This window comes from Charadrius vociferus, unplaced genomic scaffold (assembly GCF_000708025.1).
Source record: "Charadrius vociferus isolate BGI_N301 unplaced genomic scaffold, ASM70802v2 scaffold45, whole genome shotgun sequence".
Lineage (NCBI taxonomy): Eukaryota > Metazoa > Chordata > Aves > Charadriiformes > Charadriidae > Charadrius > Charadrius vociferus.
In genome coordinates this window covers 3149815-3172715 of record NW_009648712.1, presented here as the reverse complement: position 1 = coordinate 3172715, position 22901 = coordinate 3149815, and the positions used below count along the sequence as shown (strand labels likewise).

The 22901-nt window shown below is 42.1% G+C and overlaps 1 protein-coding gene across 1 annotated transcript in view; it reads left to right on the top strand.

The window, feature by feature from the left end:
* ZNF521 (zinc finger protein 521) overlaps positions 1 to 22901 on the top strand; it is a 229005-nt gene that overhangs the window by 70536 nt on the left and 135568 nt on the right. The window contains exon 5 of the mRNA XM_009886636.1: positions 19281 to 22633. Within this exon, the coding sequence (XP_009884938.1) occupies positions 19281 to 22633 (3353 nt within the window). The remainder of the gene's footprint in view (positions 1 to 19280; positions 22634 to 22901) is intronic.

Here is a 22901-nt window from a genome sequence, read left to right as displayed (position 1 = left end):
GATTTTTGCAAGAACCACGCATCTTTAAGAACTGGTAGCTTTTCAGAGAGCTCTATAAAATGGAAAGCCATCTTTGTGTGCCTAATCTGATCTCACAGGTCTCACACTGATGTCTGACAAAAGTATTTGAGTCGATGAATTTACACTGATGAGAGACTGATGTAAGGTAACATCAAGAATCAGCCCGTATCTCTCCAAAATGCAGGAGCAAAATCTTCAGTAGAGAAGTAGAATGCCTGTCAGAGACACATCTTTCATAGGAATAATCTTGCATCTTAAATTTAAGAAGGCATAAAACATCCAACAAGTAAATTGGGCAAAAACTTTGTAAAGCCTTAAAAAAGAAACTGCTGCATAACACATCAAGTGAGTGTGATGACTGAGAGCCTTACTGAAAGCCAGTAAGGTTTCGGTGGTTTTGTTTTTTTTAAATGGAGCACTTAACTATGCAAGTAGATAATTTGGTGGAGAAAATAGAACTGTTGTCAGCAGAGTTTCAGACAAATTGGTTCCCAGTTAGAAATTGATTGGGAGGGCCGGCAAACAAAGCATTAGTGGATTAATTTCAGGAAGTCACATGCATTGTTAATAATCCATAAAAGGGCAAATTCTGAACAATTGAATGTCTCGCTCCAAAAAAAAATGTTGATAATACGACTCCAATAGTAGATCAGCACTTCTTTCACTAGAAAAGGGCAAGTTAATTCTTGCCAAAGTGATTGGGAGTACAGGAAATTTTCAATATTTAGTGTTGAACACTTGACCAAAGCAATTTGATCCTCTTGGCACTGTGAGTTTAATCAAAGTGTAGAGCGGTGGTGAAAAGATGAGAGGAACCATAGAGACACATCTGAAAGTTTTCCAAAGTCAGCTATAAAGCAGAACTTCACTAAGTTCATAAAGCAGAGCGTACACAGGAATCATTCTGATCATTTTGCAAGCCATCTATCTCCCTTTCATGACTCCATAAATATTTGTGGCAACTCTTAATAAGGAAATGTAGGATTAGCGAAACAATGCGTTTTGGTTAGCCTTCAAGGCAGTTACATCTGGAAATGGGGAGCCACGCCATATGATCAAGCAGCTCTTTACGGACCAGCTGTAAGTACTTCTTGGACCTGCGACGGGGGCATTAAATGCAGTTTAAGACATTGTTCTAACTACACCTGAACACGCTGAGACTTGATGTCTGAGCCACTGTAGAGCCTGTTTTAGCTGAGTTGTGGGAGAGGCACAGTTTGCCCGTTAGTGTCATCAAAAATGTGGTTTTGACATCTGTATTTCTGTTATCATACTGCTGGGCCAGCTGAGAGACCACCTCCTTCAATGCAGTAGTGCAGCAGTAGTACCCTGTGAGATGCCTCCAGCCAGCCAGCCAGCTAACAGGGATGCAGCCGGGAGCAGTGCGGTCCCCACGAGGAGTTCTCACTTTTGGAACGCATCTGCAAGCTCTTGCTCTGTTAACCTTGCAGGCTTTTTTGGAAGAGTGACTTGAGAAATAGGGGTTTGTTTATTTTTTAGCTGTAATCAGTTAAAGACATAATTTACATCTCAGGGTCTTAGAGGAAGTTTATGGAAGAAGGGAAAGCTTTCTTTTTGAAGGTGCTTTTATTTATTTTTATGTATGTATAAAATACATATGCACATTATTTTTCATATATATGTTAGCTTTCCAAATACTCACTTCAAAATGCATTTTGTATATGCAAGTTAGTGGATAGGTATTCACATTTGGTTAAAAAATTATTTCATAGTTAATTAGTATAAAATAAAATCACAGTGCACTTCTGCTGAAAATACTCATCTGTGGGAAGTTAAAAAATTTCCTATGATACAATGACTTTTTTTAACAACTTATCGAAGAGCAGGAACTGTCATGGTAGCATATAAATAGGGCAGATGGAGATAGCCCCCCGAGGCTATGGGACTTGAGTTAATAAACCTTGAAAAGTTACCATAATTTTCGTTTTGTATTTTCCTCATGAACCCAAGTAATATAGCTCATTCGTTTTGAATATTACCACTGGACTCCCAGGCAATAAGTTTGATTTTCTTAAACCCTACATCTAACCAGATCCAGACCAAAGCTAAAATACTGGTCCCATTAAAGTTAATAGCAAAATTCCATTGGCTTCAGCGGGGCCAGGATTTTATTCTGAGACTGTAGATTTTAGTATATTACAGTATTTTGGTCAAATGAAACAGCCTAGTGTTCAAAAGGTTGGCCAATTTTTTTTTTCTGCTAGTCCTCCTCTGTATCTGTTGGATGTGTCTGCTAATATTTCATTGACGTAAATGACTTGCTAGAAGTTTCCTCAGTGTGTTCAGTACATCCCCAGTACATCATGCCTGCCGCACACAGAATATTACCTTTTTGCAACTGAAGACGTGGGGAAAGGGAAGAACGTAGTTGAGCTTACGAAAATGATCACTTAGGGTTAAATTCTTTATGGAATATGAGTAGGAGCTTGTGATATATCTAAGTCAGGGTCACAGGTTCTTCCTACCTCACATAAGATAATCTGAGGTGATGCAAACAGCCTCTTCAGGGGAACACAGTTTTTAGCTTGTGAAGAAAGTCGGCAAATTAAAATATTTCAGAGGCAGTAATTTTGTGTCAAATAGCGACAGAGATCTGGACTTTTTCTGTGGAAATAAAGTGGTCCGATGTGGGGATGGTAAGCGTGGGCTAAAGTAGCAGACATTAGAGCCAAGGAGCAAAAGCCAAGCATTTATGGAGAAACTTCAGGGAGAGTGCAGCCTTTCTTCAGCCTTCCCGCTTTCTAAGTGGCAGACACAGTATCGTACCACTGCATTCTAAAATCCAAGCTCACAACTGAATAAAACTGAGAAAACAGATCCTGCTGTAATAAAAACACATGTAAAATTCCTGGAAATGTTTCCTGTTAGAGGCTGCCTGGTTAGTATAGGCTGCCTGCATGTTGGTACAAAGTCAGCAATTGTTTGCTCTGATGTTGTTCATATTCCTTTTTGCCAGGAAGATGAAGATCAGACCGGAAGGTTATCGGTCTCCTTTGCAGCAATGTTAGGATCAGAAGGAATAAAAAAACTAATTGTCTTGATTGCATTTGGGATTGTTTTGATTAGGTTTATGCTTGTGAGATATAAAGCCACAAAACAGGCTTATTTTCTGCCATGGTAAAAGCCAGAGAAGAGCTTTTGCTTTGGAGTTGATACAGAGTGGTCCAAAAAATGTCCTGCAAGCCAGATCCAGTCCACAGCATGATTCTGCCTGGATTACCAATTTTTTTGAAGTGACCCTGTGTTGGGGCTGTAGCTCAGCAGGCACAGCTGTTACTGGCTCCTCCTGATGGTCGGGATGCTCCTAGCGCACCCTTCACTCTCCAGCTCTTCGCTTGTCAACCTGCCACTGTGTCCACGTTGGAGGTGAGGGCCCCTGTCCCATGGCTCTGGAGCCTGGCCCAAGGAGGTGACCCAAAACTGGCATCTAGCCTAGAGCAATTAAACGGTTGGACCAAATGGGTACTACCTTATTCCAAGATGGGTATTTGCGTTTTTCCACTAGGGAGTTTTCCATTATATCTCCTTTTTTCCTCTGTCTTTATGTGGGATGTAAGTTATCAGAGGAGTTAGAGGCTGCAGTTCCATTAACTGACTGGAGACGTTACAGTATATGATATTTTCATTTGGTCTGCTAGGAACTGTGCTTGCTTACAGGAGGTCTGCAGTATATTTGCAGGCATGTAAGGTATGTCTCCAGTAGACATGTTTTAGAGGAATGAAAGTGGGTGTAGCACAGCAGCTATGAGACTGAGGAAAACGGGGGGAAATATTTTGAGGATACGCCTTGAGAGGCTGCCTTCTTAATGGGCACGAAGTAAAGAAGCAGGCCGTGTTCTGGGATGTGAAGAGACACATTTTCAGGCTAGTACAGGATACAAGTCAGGAGTATTATTGACCAACATCGTAATGTTCCTTCCCCAGCAAGAAGGGCCCTAGTTCTACATCCCCGTGATGAATTTCCAGCTTATTTGAACAGTTTGCTTATTTATCTTGGACAGAGACCATACTGCAGTCATCTGGGCTAGACTACTGTAATGTGCTCCTAATTGTTTCCCTTGAAATTGATCCGGAGCCTCTTTGGGGTGGAAAGCTGATATATTAAAAAACATAGCCCCATCCATGTAGCTGTTCCAATTTTAATCCCCCAGATCTTGGGCAGCAGCCTCGCACTCCATGGCCCCGTCTGGCAGTTGCTCGCAGTTGGACATAGTCAGCTTTCTCTCCCCGGGCTGAGTCAGGCGCGGGCCGAAGGCAAGTCTTTCTTGTCCTCCGTTGTGGAACTCCCTGCCAGAGCCCCTTGCTGGCTGCCTTTAAGGCAAGCTGCAAGCCCTGTTTATTTCAGTTGGCCTATCCATGACTGTTTTATGGGCTCCCTACCTTTGTTTTTGCATCTGCTACCCTTTTGTTTTTCTCTTTCCTCTAACTAGTCAGGAATTGAATCTTTTGGGGCTGGCAGGTCCCTTTTGAATTGTGTGTGTATAGCATATTGTAACATGCTATTAGATTTTGCTTTCTACTTTTTCTGTTTTGCATTTGGCTCTTTATGCCACTTGGCTTGCAGTTGGTGCTTTAGAAAAGATCAAATAAATATATAATTGTGTCAAGTCTTATTTTGTCTAAGAGGGTTAAATCCAGTATCCAAATATAGAAGAGTGTGTTTATGGGGAAACTTAGTACTGAGCGAATTAGAACGCAAGCTCCAATTAGAAAGAAAGCTGATTCCATGCCGTTTGCAATGCCATGTTTTCTTTAAGAGAAAACTTCCACTGTAATTAGCAAGAAAGTGCAGCCTACCGGCCAATGCATTACCTAACACAGAGCCTGCTATTCAGTCTTAGAAATAGATCGTGCTTTTATATGCTCCTCTGGAGACTGATGATACTGTGAAGTCCAGTATCAGCAAAACAGAAGTCTAAACATGAGCGGAGTCAGGAAATCTTGTACAATAGATGATAAATAGGGATTTGGTTCGTTGGCCACTTCAGGAGGAAGCATGTAAATGTAATCGTGGAATACAATGGCCTGTGCTTCTACCATCAAATACTAGAAATAAAGTGTCTATTTTCCATCCCGCATCAGATGATTTAACTGTTACATACATACCCGAAGCCGTGTAGATGATGTGGTTATTAGCGTTATGCTGGCTGCCAAGGGATCAACGTAAGTTCAGGTCTTTGTTCTAGAAACGGCATAGGAATCAGCAAAAAGACGTGCTTTACCTCGCATTGAGATAAGTCTGATAACATCAACCAGGGGAATGAAACAAACAACTAGGAGGAAGAGGAAGTAGGAGCCAAGTGCTGTACAAAAAGCAAAGGTCTTAGTTCAAATATGGTCGTCTGAAAATGGTTTATGGGCATTAAACCAGAGGAGCAAACCAAGGGGTAAGGTCATGCCACTTTGCTGAGCACTGGGAATCCAGAAGTTCCATATCATCCCTCCAAGGAAGTTCCAGTTGTAAAATACTTTGAAAGCCCAAGACGGTTAGGGCAGCTTGGTCCTGCAAAACAGTAAAATTATTAATCACTTGACTAATCCACATTAATCAGTACAGCCTTGTAGCAAAATTATTAATCAGCTTGATGAACTGAGCAATCTTGCGAAGAAATGAGCCTACTTGGAATTTTAAAAGTGATAAAAGGTAGAGCATAAAACAAAATGACTGGAAAAGATGCAAAATCTCCTCAAAACCAACATTATCTCTCATCTCACTGTTTCTATTTCATCCATCTCCAACAAGACCAAAAACTTGCATGCAGGCTGGTGTTCAGGAAGCAAAGTATTCGTTCTCTGTACGTGAAAAAAACAAATCTCTCCTTCCCACACACAAACACACAGAGAAAAATAAGGCTAAAGATAAAGGTAGAAGTTGGGGGAGGGGGAAGGAGAGGGAGTATTTGTTTCTTAATTGTGAGGAGGATTACTGTTAGGCTTTTAAGAGTAAAAGACCATACAGACATTTAAATGTGATCGAAACATGTAAGATACGTTGGAAGATGGGGCAAGGGTCGTTGAGGCCTTAAGAAGCCTCAGGTGATTTGAGGGAATAACCTGGTGTGTATAGCACAGCCGTACTGCTGAAGTGAGGAAAAATAAGGCAAAGGGTAGTAAACAAAGTTTGACCAGTGTATTTTAGTACTGGAAGTAATAAATAATAATTGTCGGCGGCAGCTGAGTGCTTCACTGACAAGAACAAGGTGACAATAACTAACTTGTCCCAGATGAAGAACAAAATCTATTTTTTGTAGATACATGGACGGCTAATTGAAAACTTGTGAACATCAACAATTATAGAATACAGAGAAGGGTCTTTCTATTAGCTGTTAATGATACTTCCACTCCATCAAAATGTACGCTGTCTTTACATTCCCTTCAAGGAGTGGCACAATGCTCTGCTGTCTTCAGACACTTGTGCCCTTTGTGGTTCTCCAGGCTGGAAATGGTCAGCACCTGAGCAAACGTAGCAGTGGTTCTGCCGAGGAAGGACCACCACTTTCTAGAGCAGGTTGATGACACAGGCTATTGAATCCTTACAGAGAATTGTTTGTCTTCTGGTTTTAGATGGCTTTAATTCCTCCAAATTGCTCCTTGAATAATAGGAAAAAGGCAATTTGAATTTCAGTGACAGATTGGACATAACAGGTTGCAACTATTAGGTCTAATTTTACCATACTGAGAAATAAAATTGCCTAAACATAAACATCGATCACTGATGCAGTAAATTAATTTGTACAGAAAAAGTAGTTTAACTGCAGTGCACATTAAACATAGAAAATTTTCAAAATTACAGCTCTCTGAATTAATTTGTACACTTGTTTACTTGTTAAAAGCAAAGCGTAACTTCTTTTCTTTTTTTTTCCTCCTCTTTGTGACTTCAAATTGTGAAAAGCAAGAACAGTCATTGATTGTCCAAAAAAGACAGATAGATCTTTGCAGCTGTAGATGTAACTTAAGCTCCTTTTTTTTATTTCTGAACAGGTTAATAGAATTACTAAAGACCTCTTTGAAATATAGTTTCATTCTAGCAAGCAAGTTCAGCATTTTAATAGGCTTGAATTATGTTTTGTTAAGAATTGGTGGTGTGAAGTAATTAAAAAATTTTACGATTTGGTTCAGCAATGAGTTTACATTCAAGTGTGTCCTCAGGCTTATTTAAACTGTTGAAATCTTCCTAGCTGTTTCATAAAAAAAATGTCATCTGTATCTTCTTCCTTCTACTACCATCTTTTTTCAAAAAATCTGCACATACTACCATCCCACATTTTAATATGGTGTCTAGAGACTTAATGTAGATGCTGGCCAACTATTCTTCATTCTGGCAATTGCTATTTATAATACGCTTATTGTTTTATAAAATGAAAAAGAGCATGCCTTTCTTATTTTAAACCATGGCTATAAAGTTACTGATCATATGCAATCACAAGTGTGTATAGAAGCTTTATAAAGGTTGCCAGAGTCACAGTGGAACAGGATCTGCCAATGTGGCTTATTTTGATGGTATCTGGTGTCTACTGTTTTCAAGGACAGTAGTTCGATTCAAACACAATTCTGATAAGTGGCAGGTTTTCATGTCTTTAATGCCCTGACAAGGGCATCACTCTCAAGAGAGGGAGGTGAAACCATTTGGATGAGAATTTCTTCCCCTTTCCTTTGTGCTGACACACCAAGATAATGGACAATTAATAGCGAACCTTCTCTGCAGGGAAAGTCTAGGGTTTTCACTAATACAAAAGTGCTCATGAAGTGTTTGGATGCAGAAGAGACAGAAAAAATAAACGTAAAAAAAATGTAAAGCAGACTAGCACAAGGCTTAATGTTCAATTACATGGTTTTTCACCTGAAATTATGGTGAATGGTTTTTCAGTAGCAGCAGCTGTAACTTTTTAGACCTGGTTCACTGCTCAAGGCATCAGGCAAAGGAGGAGAGGAATCTTGCCATTTGAATCTTTTTTCTGTGGTAAGCGAGAAAGCTGGCTTGTGTATTTCCTGGCGATACCAGTTAGCAGCGCCGACTGCTCTTAGTTACTAATCATGTCATGCTGTAAAGTTTACTCTGGTAGGATACGGAGGACAGGTCTCCATAAACTGCTTCTTCACCTTCTCTTCTGATCCAAGAACAGGCTTGCAGGATGCTCTTCAGGCTCACCTTCAGTCTCATTGCTTCCATTTAGACCCTATGTGGGATTACTTTCCTTTTCTGGCCCTCGGCGTGCGCACTTCCCTTTGCTCTGGGGAAAGGCTGGTTTGCAAATGGGGAGTCTGTGCAGCCCTTGGTTTTTGTGTTGCTGTGCGATCCCAGCAACTCTTAGACGCTCTCAGAACAGTCCACTACCCCTGAGGTCACCTGGAGAAGGAGTTGCTGGAGGTCAGCAGAGTGCTGCTCACGCTTAGAAGTCAACAGGCAGCCTGCCTTGGGGATTATTGCAGTGGCTGTACCTGTGCACCAGATTTAGCAACTGATGATGTGATTGTGTGCCTCTGTTGTCCAAGTAAACAGAGAAAAGGCGTACAATGTTTCCTGAAGTTAGACAAACCAAAGATTAGTCTAAACTGAGAGTGGAACAGGTTAACTGATCTTTCTCTACCCTAAGCTTTCATTTGTCCCTAGCAGCACTGAGCTGTCAATACAGTGTACAGCTGCTGATAAGTATGGGTTCTCCTCAGCCTGAAGAGATCTGTCTGATAAGATAAGATGGCCTTAAAAAAGAGAGAGAGAGAAAGTACGTTAACTGCTTTGACTGCAAAATACCCCCTGGTAGCCAGAGATAAGACACCTTGAGCTGCTCAGAAGACCTTAGACAGGATGTAAATGAAGCCAATAAAAAAAAAAAAAATCATTTCAAATCCAGCCGCTGTTCTGCTCTACTCTTATTTCCAGCTCTGACAGCAGAAGGCTTAATTTACTGTATTTCACACCAGGCTTCCATTCTACACTGAGGAAGGTACAAAGGGTTGTTTTAGATACAGGCTTTAAAAAGCAGAGATCTCTTTATTTTTGGAGAGGCCTCTATTTCAGACAGTTAATCATGAGTTTCAGCAGGCTTTGGTGAATGAAAATTATACAGAAGAGAAGGAAAATGCTGCCTTTTGCAAAGAATTTCCCCATCTTTTTTATAATTAAAACACACAAATAAACCTGTATTAACATGAAAGGACTGAATGAAGCATATATATTTTAAATGCAACTCTTGCCTTGCAAAATCCCACATAGAGGGACTGATGTTCTGCAAGATACGAAGACGGCAGGTGTGACGGTTTACATGTAACAGTTTCATAGTAGGATTTGGTCTTCTCTCCATCCTGAACTGGGAAATTTATTAGGTCCCACTTACAGGCTAGACCACCTGTAAGTTAGTGGAAGCCACACACACCTACTACCAACTTGTGCCTATCCCATGGCATAGACATCCACAAATGTTCCCATTCAAGTAACCCAGGGAAAATGAGGGTCAGGGTAGAAAGAGCTGTATTGTCTTGCATGGCATTTTGGCTACAGCGAAAATGTGCCTGAGACACACTGCCCCCAGTGCCACTGTGCTGCACTGGCATGGGTATAAGCATTTCTCTGCCATTCTGAGCAATGACTTAGTTTAAAACCCAAGGTTACCTTTGCTCGGGTACATCACATGTAACAGCTGTGCAGCACATCTGCACTAACAGCCAGATCTAAAAAAGGGAGCCCAAACCAGGATGTAGTTAGTCTATAAGAAGCTAAATAGAAATGGTTGTCCAAAACCTACATCTCTGGGTTCATCCCAATTTGGTAGGCACCTCTTTTTTTTTCAGGTGAAGTTTCTCAGGTATCTGTGGTTTGGCAGTCCATGCAAACCACCCGAGCGTGAGCATCTGGGTACCCATCGCCTTTGCTCAGCCTGCTGCACGGGGAGCATCGTACTAAGCCCAGGACACGGTGAGCCCTTTCGGCAGAGTGCTGTGTTCCTGCCTTCCCTGTATAGGGTCCAGGTAGGTAGAGTAGTAAATGGCATGAGGCCTTGATTCAGTTCCCTTGGCATCCTGAGAGGATTCAAAGCCACGTTTCCTGCCTCTGAGCAGAGGGTCTTCAGTCATGCAGAGATCTCCTCCCGTGGAAGCTGGGCTTGCTGGAGCAAAGACTACCCTATTCATAGGGCTGGTAGGAGCACATTTGAGAAGAAACTGTTAACATACTGAGAAGGACGCTCATTTAGTCCAGGGGTTCTTGCAGTCTGGAACTTGTGCTTAGGTTTATTTTTGTTTTTATCCAGTGCCTCTTTAATGTATAAAGAGCCCAGTACTCCTCTCTCCCAGCTGAGTGCCCAAGCTGCGAGGTTGCGGACCTTTTCCCAGTCCCTCCCCGGGGCCCCATGAATCCTGCTTTCTTTGCTTCTTCGGCTCCTGGAGACACCTAAGTCCCTTTGCAGATCTAGGTCCAGGAGTTTTCACCTGTGTAAATAAGACCGCCACCACATCTCTGTCATTCTAAGAAATAAGCAGTTCGGTGTTTATTTACTGTATTTAATTCTAGCACATTGTAAAATAACACTGATATGTTTTTGAAAGCGTTAACTGCCTGCATTGCTTTCGCTTGATCTTCATTTCCTTTTGCTTTCCATTTCCTATAAAAGATTTTGTGGTGTCTTTGCCTGAGTTTCTTTCAGATGCAATTATTTACTCCCTTCTTTCTCCCCACCTTATATTCCTTTCTTTTTGTTTTCCACACATTGCCTTGCTTCTTTTCTTTGTCCTAGTTTAGCCCCCTCCAAAGTGTGCCTTGCTGTCGCTGTTCTGGTCTAGAGGCAATGAAGCAATGAATTGGGGTGGCTGAAATGTAGGCACAGGTGGGAGGGACAGGCATACGTGATTAAAAAAAAAGAGGGAAGGCGGCCGAGCGTGAGGTACACCCGCAGCAATCCCTGCGGACGTTCACGATTAAACTCTGGATTAACTGAAAGAAGGGGGATATTCAAATAAGGACCCATGGTGGTGCTTGGCATCTCATGGGTTTCTGCCTGCAAATCCCGCTCGGGGTCTCCCATCTTTTGTCTGAGCCTCCAGCTAGGGAGGTTTTGAGAGCCTGCCCTTCTCCTCCTGGGGTCTTGGAGCTGTCTGGTAATGGGGACTTGGAAGGCAGCTGTGAAGCAGGGTCTCCTTCAGCTCTCAGGGTCCGAGCCTGATTTTGGGAAGGAAAGAGAAAGAACAACGCTTCTCTGGCTTCAGACACACTCCTTATGTTGTCACCTGGGAAAGAAAGAAGCGGTCGACTCCTTTTAATACCTGTATGCCACTGGAAAGTTACTTTGATGACCGGGACTGTGTCACAGGGGCTGCTCTCTCTGAGCCTTCTGTACACTTCAGCAGCTTTCAAAAGGAGCTGCAGCGCGGGGGAAGACTGGAAGGCGAGGGTTACTGGTCCTGCTCACGGTGTTGCCTGCGGAGAGCCCGACCCAGTGAAAGCAGAATGCAGAGGAATGTATTGGGGTCCAGCGAGAAACCTGAACTGTTATTCCCTAGTCATTTGCTGTTCTTAATAAGCAGTACAAATACTGTTATCAGCACAACAAATTATAATGATTATTTTCTAGCAAAGACCTGATTGAGTGAATCACTACTTTTAGTACATGAGGTTGTTAATATACAGATTCTGAGGAGATCATTATTATGTGCAAGTTTGCTAGAGCATTTGAATGGGTTTTTTGCTCTCCCATTATCCTGATTCTAAATGTAATTATTCTCAGGGTGATTTTTTCTGACCCTAGCTTCAGATGGAACAAGCCTGGTGGTCTCTGAGTCATACTGTACAAACAAACAAAAACAACTACTAAAAGAAACAGCAACTTAACAGCGGAAGAAATACAGTGTAAATGTGTTTGTCACATTTAAGCAGTGGACAAATGAGCTAATTTGAATCGCTTAGTGCTTGTATAGTCACAACTAAACAACCCCTGTAAATTAATTGTGTGACATGCGATTCCCAATTATGTAAAGCAGTATAATAAGCTTTGAGGATGGTGACTGTCATTAGTTATACGTACAGGACTGTGGAAAATTACTTATTCTTTCTCTTTGCCTAGAGAGGCACAAAATACTGGCTTCTACAAACAAGCAGAGGGTAGCTCTGTTTTCTTCTAGTTGCAAATTGGGTTTTGTGTATGATTTGAAAGGTGGAGCAGAATGTGAACTGCTTACATTTTCTTTAATTTGGCTGTAGAAGATGGAATTCATTGGGCTCCGTCTGTTCAAATGAACTTTAAGCAACAATCAAGGAAAACATTTATGCTCCTCTCTACATATGTAATAGTAATATGTCTTCTGAAGAAGACATAATGGAACTGGAGGCTTAGGTTACCTTAGGAGAGCAATACAGGAATGTTAACTACTTATGTAGGCATTAAAGGCATTTTATAAAAGCAAGCAGGTTTTTCCTGCGAGGTATTAAAGTGCCTTATTTGTTGTTTCTAGGAGCTGCCTTTCTTCTGGTTATGAAACTTAAAATGGGGAAACCTCCCTACCAGCTGTTGCAGTTCTGTTGGTCAGGAACCCCTGTATGTTCCTCCCCCAGTAATCTAACTGTTAATGCATTTAATTGGTGCTCCCAAAGCAGTTTTGAAATATTGATAGATTTTAAAACCATCTGTAAATTATAAATAATTTTTAAAGTTCACATTTCTCTTTTGAATGCCCATTACAGAGTATTAGTTTTCAAGCCATTTAATAAGTTATGAGACAAATGAGTGAGTTTAATGTGGGGTCACTGATGTGAAAAAAATGTGATGGTTATATTAAAGTTGCAGCTTTTCCAAAACTGTGTACATTTCTATTGAAAGTAAACAGAGAATATTATGTAATAATGTGTATTTTATTTAAAGTGACTTTAAAGGATAGCACTGTCTCCTAATTCGATTAAAAACTTCAAAACCGTAGTTTGTTTCAGTTACACATATGTTAGGCCATCACTGAAGGCATGTTAATGCTTAAACACTGTCCTTTGATCTTCTAGTTATTTAGATCTATTCAGCACACAGCACTATATTGTTTTATTTCAGCAATATCTAACCTCGTCATTTACTATTTATTCACACCTGCATGTTCCCCTAAGATTCCTTATCTCATTTTCAAGGTAGCCCTGCAGACAATTAGTGGTGGTAATAATATAAAATGTGTCCAGCACTAAAACCTGAAACGGCCATTACAAGTAAACTATATGATATATAATAACCACTCCACTCAATTACCTGCACAAAAATGCAAGGATTTAAAACTGTGGAGCTCTATCATACATCCAGTTAACTGACCTACCTACCTGCTATTTAGTCCTTCCTTTCTTACAATCCAAATTCTGCCTTGTAGCACGCCATCTGGTAAATTGGCAAAGCTGTACGTTTGTATGTGCTGTCCATCCCTTTCAATATGTGCGTATGAGCACATATATGTGTACGCAGTGGTATACGAACAGGTCTTTGGCTGGTGGTGGGACGACAAAAATAATAACTGCACAACAATTCAATGCATAGTTGTGCATTCGTAATCCATACGCCTGTGGCAGTATGCAGGAGATGTGTTTATGGGCTGCTGCCTGGTATACTTGATTTGTCATCTTTAGTATCTATTCCTGTCCTATGTAACCCATTGTTATAAATTTTGTACCTGTTAAAGAAACCTTGCTATTTCTGTGCGACCAGTCTGACGTTACCTTTAAGGGGGCAAAGTAGCGAGAACGTATCAGCGGGACCTGGAGCCGGGGGGTGTCTGTCCAGCTAAGCTGCTGGGCTTTCTCTTTGGTCGGGTCCAGCAGCTTAAGCATTTTGCCAGCTCTGTGTTTCAGGGGGAGAAAGGATTTTTCTTGCAGGGATGGCTCAGACCTGGGAGATACGGGTTCTGTTTCCTCCTTTGCACAGATTACATTTGTAACCTGAGGCAAACCGCTCCAGCTAGTCTGTGCCCCAGATACTTGAGTAGCAGAATGGGGAAAATGGAAAACTGCTGCTTACACGATATTGAAAATATTAATTTGTTCATATTTGTAAACTTGGTTCTATCAGAGGAACCTTATGTATTATGGCATATAAAGGTTTGCTGACATTTACTTTAGGAATATGGCCATTTGTCTAGTGGCAGCAAAAATACGTTTAAATCATACAGAAAAATAAGGCATGATAAAGCAAGTGCCCTGAAGCCTATTTCAGCCAAAGCATGCATATGTCATAAACCTTCCTGGTGACTAAGTAACGTTTCTCTGAAGCGGTACTGTTAATTCAGTCAGCAGCACTAGGGATAAGATCACTTTTAAGACCTCACGACTACCGGGGTTGGCACATGAGTGGCTGGCTGCTAACTCCACAGAGGTGCTTTTGTGCTCTGATGCTTCCCCCTTCCTCCCTCCCCTTTCGTGGGATAACTCCTTCTGGTATTACTTCACTTTTCTGTTGGTGAGCACTTTCCCCCATAAATATGACTGAACAGGTGTTACGCTGCTACTAACTGAGTTTCCAGCTGTCCTCCTCCAACACAGACCAGGCAAAATCTGTTGTTTCGTCCTATTAGACAGACTAGAGAACTATCAAGCCTGAGATGGAGGTCTTCCTCGCAGGATACGGTGGTTTTGTTGCCAGAAGATGGTCAGGAAGGCCTGGCTGGCTAACAAAGACAGTCCTTCAGCTGCTGGGTGTAGTTCCAGTTTTGCATCCCCTTTGGCAGCAGCACAGAGACTGCTGCAGTGTGGCCAGCCAGCAAAATTAGGAAATAAGGACCTCTTTTATTTACTCAGGCTGCTGACTCATGCGCATTCCTGTCTGCTTGGAGAAAAGTCAGGCAGCTCTACTTTCCACTGGAAGTCTCAGGAGTGCTTGGTACTTTCATCTCAGAGTGTTCACACACTTGTTTTAATGTGCTTTATGGAAATGGTGAAACTCAGCAAGTACAGTTGGTGTAGAAAAACATCTGCACTAACTATTCACACACATTTGCATCTTTAAATAGACTTTTAGGCCTTGTAGCCGATTTCCAGCAAAGTTTTTTGGTTGTGAGTGCTAGAGCTTTCTTAGAGTCAGCGAGTGTGAAGTGACTGGTTCCAAAAATTAAAAATTTACATGGACATGTTAAGTGCATCACATTGAAACTCAGAATACTTGCCATAACACAAAAAAGGCATTTACAGTAAGTAGCACTTAGTGAGTGCCGAAGGAAAAAAAAATATGTCAATACAGAAAATATATTTTAAAACTCCATAAACACTCTGTCGAATACCTGGAGCCCTTCTCTGCCCTCAGATGGATGTGTACCACTCCTGGGGACTTGTACGTGTGCATCTGAATTTGGTCCAGAGTATTTTAAAACAGCTTGTTATAACATTAAAAATCAGTATTCGTAATGTTGACGTAGCTCGGTGGGTAGGTGTTTGCTGATTTATATACATGTGGCTGTATGCAGAGTAGCAGCAAACTGTTTGTATTTTCTATGAGAGTGATCGGCAAAAAGGGGCTTGAAGTTCTTTACCCCGACAGCAGATCAAACTTTACCCCCAACACAGAGCCACCGCTGTGGGAAGTCCCCTTGGGAAAGCGGGAGTGGAGTTCGCATCCCGAGCCAGCTGGGTAGCTGTGGGACCTTCCGTTTAGCTCCTCTGCCACGGCTTTGAGTGCCCAGGTCTGCTCGCCTAACAGCGAGTAGCCTCAGCGGGAGCTAGCGAGCCGCGGGTTACTGCCATTTTGAAGGAGATGCTCTGCATGGTTGCATGTTAATTTTATGGGGCAGCATCTTTGTGGGGAAGGGTGGGGAGACAGCAGGACAGGCAGTGCCATCACTCACATCCTGCTGTAGCAGTAGTTACCCTTAGTCCAGGTTTCCTTCTTGATTGCTGTTCCCAGATCCATTCCTAGACAGCCCCTAAGCTCAGCAGGTGTGTTAGTCCATCACACACAATGTTCGTAGAATCACAGAATGGTTTAGACTGGAAAGGACCTTGAAGATCATCGATTTCCAGCCCCCTGCCATGGGCAGGGCCACCTTCCACTAGACCAGGTTGCTCAAAGCCCGATCCAACCTGGCCTTGGACATTCCCGATGTTCAGGTTGGAGTCTGCACAGCAAAAGTCACTGCACCAAAACATTTCCCTTGTCGCAGAAGGAAGGTTTCGAAAGTCCTTCTGCAGGTCACCGACAGCTGACGGGCCGGGCTTTGGGAGCCCTTTGTGTGAGCGCAGCCCAGGGGCCCTCCTTCCGGAGTGTGGTGGCCGACCACAGGTGCCCCTTCTACGCCAGCTCTCCCTGACCCGGCCGTGCCGGGGGGAAGCTGGGGAAACGTGTTGGCTGCATTGTTAGGCTCGTACTCAGGAAAATCCTGTTGTCTCCACCGTGTGCTGTGCGGAATTCCCCCTGCCTTGCTGGTTCTTCTGTAGCGCTGAGAGATTGAGAGATTTCCACTTTTCAAGTTAAAATGTGGCAGGTTGGACTTGTAAGGGGTTTGCTCTTCTGCCTTTTGCACAAAGAGAATTTCTCTGCAGAATTATTATAGGCTCGGATTAAAAAACCCAACAGCAAATTGACACACAGAAATGTTTTTATTTGCTGGTTGGAAAGCGTGTGTTAACACTATTCCCCCTCTGCTTTCCTTACCTTGTATAAAAGCTGGGGAGAGGTCCCTGAGCTAACAAGGAGATTTGGGTGGGGGACAGGGGCTGCCATTGCTTATGCCATGATCACACTCGGCGCTTGATCCCGACCGACCCTGCTGCCAGCCCAACAGACCGCCGAGATCCACGAGCCACGGGGAATAGTTGTATAATAGGTAAAACCAGGCAGGCAGCAGGCACTAAAAGGAAGTGATTTACTACTGTGTCAGTGATGGTACACTATTTATAACACTTACTATATATTCCTCTAAACATTTATACAATAATATATCATTTCTGCATAGGATATACATTTTAATACTAAATTTGGTTACAAAATATGTTGCCTAAGCAGACACAGACTATTTTTCTTCACTGGGTTGCTTGACATAAATTCCTGTTTATCTGCCGGCAATGGTTGTATGTCAGAAATATATTTGATTTTTAAAGGATAAAGGTTTTTCCACTTAAAAGACCTGGCTGAAAATATTCAGTTAAAATAAAATTTAAAAATGTAGAAGAAATTAACATCTTTTTCTGTAAACAGCTGTAAAAATCCACTGTTTTGATCATTTCCAGTTTTATAGTCAAACCTAGCGAGTTGAAAAGGCAGTACACAAATTTATATTAGAAGTCTCCTGTGAATATTGCAGTCATATATGTACCAACTTAAAAACTCACCTGGCTGGTGCTATTTAGTACATACGACAATGAGTAACTTTGCTTCAGTACATTGGGAAGCATTTTAGCAGATGATAGTGCTTTTGCTGGAAGGGAGGATTTTTATTTTTCACTTTTTATTTTAAAAAACCAAACACCTTTGTTTTCAGTTCAGACACATGGTACTTGGGCTAGGGTTTGGTTTTGTTAAATATGTACCATTAGTCCAGATTCACAGGTAGGTATATACAGATATACGTATTTGTGTGTGTTTGTGAGAGGTGTGTGCAATTTCTGAGACCCTCCTCTTCAAGAGGTAAACAAGAGGATAAAAACCCGTGCAGTTTCCAACTTATCCTGAAAAGCATTGTGTCAATGGGCAGGCATCCAGCAATGGTGTTTGGTTGTTTTCTCAGAGTTAGATGGTTGCCATCTGGCATTGATAGTGAGATGGCGTTGTCATCAGTTTCTAGATGCAGGAAAGGAATGAATCCTCATCTGTTTCCTGTGGATAAGCAAGAGGTTGATAATCTAGTAAAATCTTGTTACCTTAAAGAAAGCAGGCTTGGAATTTGTTTACATAATGTAGGCCAGCTCTAACTTTTATGTTGGTGTAGTAAATTTCTTGAGAGAAGGCTGAAGATATTAAGAAACTTACTGCTTTGCAAGAAAACCTTAATAAAGGTATTTTTCAAGAGCTTTATCCTGTCTGTTTCTGTACTATTACTGCAGTTGGTTTTCATTTTAAAAGGAAAAAGAACCTAAGCGTCACCCCTGGAAAGGAATAGAAGGATTATTTGATGTAGTGTGGTCTTTCAAGCATTCTTTTAATATTTTTAAAGAAGTTTTAGGTTAAGATAAGTATGATCATTGTAGTGTTGTAATCTACATTTAAAACAAAAGGTGCAAAAACTGCACAGCACATCTGTTGAAAAAAATAGCTAGAACTTGCCCTGTCTAGAGATGAGGTAGTGTCATGGATAACTAGTTCAGTTTGTTATCTGGCTAAAATTTCTGTTTTGTCTTTTCCTTGTTACTCGTAAATCTTTCAGCTTTTACCATAATCATTTGTCATTTTTCCTGTTTCCAGTTTTTTACAAGTTGCTTTGTCTGTGATCACCTCACAGTGCAGGTTCTGCTGAGCTGAGGAAGTTCAGCTGGCTGAGGCCTTTACAAAAAGGAAGAAATGGTGGGCAACCTCTTGAACTTAAAAAGGAAAAAAAAAATGCTGTGCACAACTGACCCTTTTTAAACTTTCTCATTTTCCTTCATCCTGGCTGTTGGTTTGTTGGTTTGTTTTGAACGCTTAATGATCCAGCTGCCAGCTTTCAGTAACTGAATTGTATCATTATTGGAGAAATCTGGTTGCACTTTATTAGAGAAAACATCACTGTTTATGCTGTTGTCCTGTTCCTCCCCTGTAATTTTTCCTATTATTGTTTAGAGTAACACCCAAGTCTGTCTCAGTAATAGCCTCTAAAAGATTTCTGTGTTCAGGACCAACTTTAAGGGGGAAAAAATGTGGCAAAGCAGTGGAAATCTTTTCACTAAATATTAGGCATGTGGATCGACTGTATTAATTTTAAATCATTCCTGTAATATTTTCTCCTTTCCTTTGACTCTTCAGATGCTCACATAATTTGCAAATCATTTTACAGTGGATACAAAAGAAACATTAAATATATTAAAATCTTCATTTTAATAAAGTTGTCAATGTATAATACATATCCTGCAACTGAGAAAGAATGATAAAAAAGCAATAAAGAGGTAATATAGGCACAGAACTATTTAATAACTTTTAATGTTTTACAGTCTGATAAAAATAAATGTGGTCTTGAAGCTGTTGGATACAGGTGTAAGAAATATCCTAGTCTGAGTTTAATGTGTTCTAACTACTTAGGAGTAGCAGATCTGCATTGTTCATATGCATTTGCTATCTCCTTTGAACTGTAGGGATTAAGCTTGTGGGCATGTGTCTTTCTCATTTCAGATGGAGTGGATGTTGAGGATGACCCCACTTGCTCATGGCCAGCATCATCGCCTTCTAGCAAGGACCAGACTTCCCCCAGCCATGGAGAAGGTTGTGATTTTGGTGAAGAGGAAGGAGGCCCAGGGTTGCCCTATCCATGCCAGTTTTGTGACAAATCGTTCAGCCGCCTCAGCTACTTAAAGCACCACGAGCAAAGTCACAGTGACAAGCTCCCTTTCAAATGCACGTATTGCAGTCGCCTCTTCAAACACAAACGCAGCAGGGACCGCCACATAAAGCTTCATACTGGAGACAAGAAGTATCACTGCAGTGAGTGTGATGCAGCGTTCTCAAGGAGCGATCATCTTAAAATTCACTTAAAGACTCATACGTCCAACAAGCCATATAAGTGTGCCATTTGTAGACGTGGATTCCTGTCATCTAGTTCACTGCATGGTCACATGCAGGTTCACGAGAGGAACAAAGATGGCTCTCAGTCTGCTTCCCGGATGGAGGACTGGAAAATGAAAGACACTCAAAAATGCAGTCAGTGTGAAGAAGGCTTTGATTTTCCTGAAGATCTTCAGAAGCACATTGCAGAATGTCACCCTGAGTGTTCTCCTAATGAAGACCGGTCTGCTCTTCAGTGTGTTTACTGTCATGAACTCTTTGTAGAGGAAACATCTCTGGTGAATCACATGGAGCAGGCTCATAATGGTGAGAAGAATAATTCATGCAGCATTTGCTCTGAGAACTTCCATACTGTGGAGGAGCTGTACAGCCACATGGACAGTCACCAGCAGCCGGAGTCGTGCAATCACAGCAACAGCCCATCTTTGGTAACTGTGGGCTACACCTCAGTCTCTAGCACCACTCCAGATTCGAATCTCTCGGTGGATAGTTCAACAATGGTGGAAACGGCTCCCCCTATACCAAAAGGTCGTGGAAGGAAGCGGGCAGCTCAGCAAGTGCCAGATATCACTGGTCCTTCGAGTAAACAGGCAAAAGTTACCTATAGCTGCATTTATTGCAACAAACAGTTATTTTCCAGCCTTGCTGTTTTGCAGATACACCTGAAAACTATGCATTTAGATAAACCCGAACAAGCTCATATCTGTCAGTATTGTTTGGAGGTATTGCCATCTCTCTACAATCTGAACGAACATCTTAAGCAAGTCCACGAAGCTCCGGACCCAGCACTGATTGTTTCTACCATGCCTGCCATGGTGTACCAGTGCAACTTCTGCTCTGAAGTGTTCAATGACCTCAACACCCTTCAGGAACACATCCGATGTTCTCATGGATTTGCCAACCCTGCTGCTAAGGACAGTAATGCATTCTTTTGTCCCCATTGCTACATGGGATTTCTTACAGATTCTTCTCTGGAAGAGCATATTAGACAAGTCCATTGTGATCTTAGCAGTTCCCGTTTTGGTTCCCCTGTTCTTGGAACCCCAAAAGATCCAGTGGTGGAAGTGTATTCTTGTTCTTACTGTACAAATTCTCCAATATTTAATAGTGTTCTGAAACTGAATAAGCATATCAAGGAGAACCATAAGAACATTCCTTTGGCACTGAATTACATCCACAATGGAAAAAAATCCAGAGCCATGAGTCCCTTATCTCCTGTAACCATTGAGCAGACCTCTTTAAAGATGATGCAGGCAGTTGGAGGTGCTCCTCCTCGTCCTGCAGGTGAATATATTTGTAATCAGTGTGGTGCTAAGTATACTTCCTTGGACGGTTTTCAGACTCATTTAAAAACACATCTTGACACTGTCCTGCCAAAACTGACCTGCCCTCAGTGCAACAAGGAATTTCCAAATCAGGAGTCTCTGCTGAAGCACGTTACCATTCATTTCATGATCACTTCAACCTACTACATCTGTGAAAGCTGTGACAAGCAGTTCACTTCTGTGGATGACTTGCAGAAACACCTACTGGACATGCATACATTTGTGTTCTTCCGCTGCACCTTGTGCCAAGAGGTTTTTGACTCCAAAGTCTCCATTCAGCTACACTTGGCTGTGAAGCACAGCAATGAAAAGAAGGTATACAGATGTACGTCTTGCAACTGGGATTTCCGCAATGAGACTGATCTACAGCTTCATGTTAAACACAACCACCTGGAGAACCAAGGCAAAGTACACAAGTGCATCTTCTGTGGAGAGTCCTTTGGTACGGAGGTGGAGCTGCAGTGTCACATTACTACGCACAGCAAGAAGTACAACTGCAAGTTCTGCAGCAAAGCTTTCCATGCCATCATCTTGCTGGAAAAGCACTTAAGGGAAAAACATTGTGTTTTTGAAACAAAAACTCCAAACTGTGGGACAAATGGAGCATCTGAGCAGGTTCAGAAAGAGGAAGTGGAACTCCAGACCTTGTTGACAAATAGCCAGGAGTCCCATAACAGCCACGATGGAAGCGAAGAAGATGTGGACACATCTGAGCCTATGTATGGCTGTGACATTTGTGGGGCAGCTTATACCATGGAGACTCTCCTGCAAAATCACCAGCTTCGAGACCACAACATTCGACCTGGAGAAAGTGCCATAGTGAAGAAAAAGGCTGAACTCATTAAAGGGAATTACAAGTGTAATGTGTGTTCTCGAACATTCTTCTCTGAAAACGGGCTCCGAGAACACATGCAGACACACTTGGGACCAGTGAAACATTATATGTGCCCAATCTGTGGCGAGCGGTTTCCGTCTCTTCTGACTCTTACTGAACATAAGGTTACACATAGTAAGAGCCTGGACACTGGAAACTGCAGGATTTGCAAGATGCCCCTCCAGAGCGAGGAGGAATTTTTAGAGCATTGCCAAATGCACCCTGACTTGAGGAACTCCTTGACGGGGTTCCGCTGTGTGGTGTGCATGCAGACAGTGACCTCCACGCTGGAACTGAAAATCCACGGCACGTTCCACATGCAGAAAACTGGAAACGGTTCTGCCGTGCAGTCCACGGGGCGCACACAGCATCTCCAGAAACTGTACAAGTGTGCTTCTTGCCTGAAGGAATTCCGCTCAAAACAGGATTTAGTGAAACTTGACATCAATGGTCTGCCATATGGTCTGTGTGCTAGCTGTGTTAATCTCAGTAAAAGTGGTAGTCCAAGTGTCAACATCCCTTCAAGCAGTAACAGACAAGGCATGGGCCAAAATGAGAACTTGAGTTCCATTGAGAACAAAAGCAAGGCAGGGGGACTGAAGACTCGATGTTCTAGTTGCAATGTTAAATTTGAATCAGAAAGTGAACTCCAAAACCATATTCAGTCAATCCACAGAGAGCTTGTTCCAGACAGCAACAGTACACAGCTGAAAACACCACAAGTATCGCCAATGCCCAGAATCAGCCCCTCCCAAACTGAAGAGGTAACCCTTTTTTCTTTGCTCTTGACACCTTCCATCCCTTTGGAAAAAAATCCCCCTTTTTCAAGCTGTCTCGTCACTTGTCATGAAATGCTTAGGCTGAACCATGTTACATTTCCATCCGTAGCCATTAGCTAGTAATTACTTGCTTCTTGATATGCCTTACATCTTGGATTGAGTTGTGCGGAGTAGGACTAATTCCAGTCTCCCTAGGATATTGTCTTCTGTATCACTGAGGAGACTATCTTCATGCCAGCACAACTGAGATCTG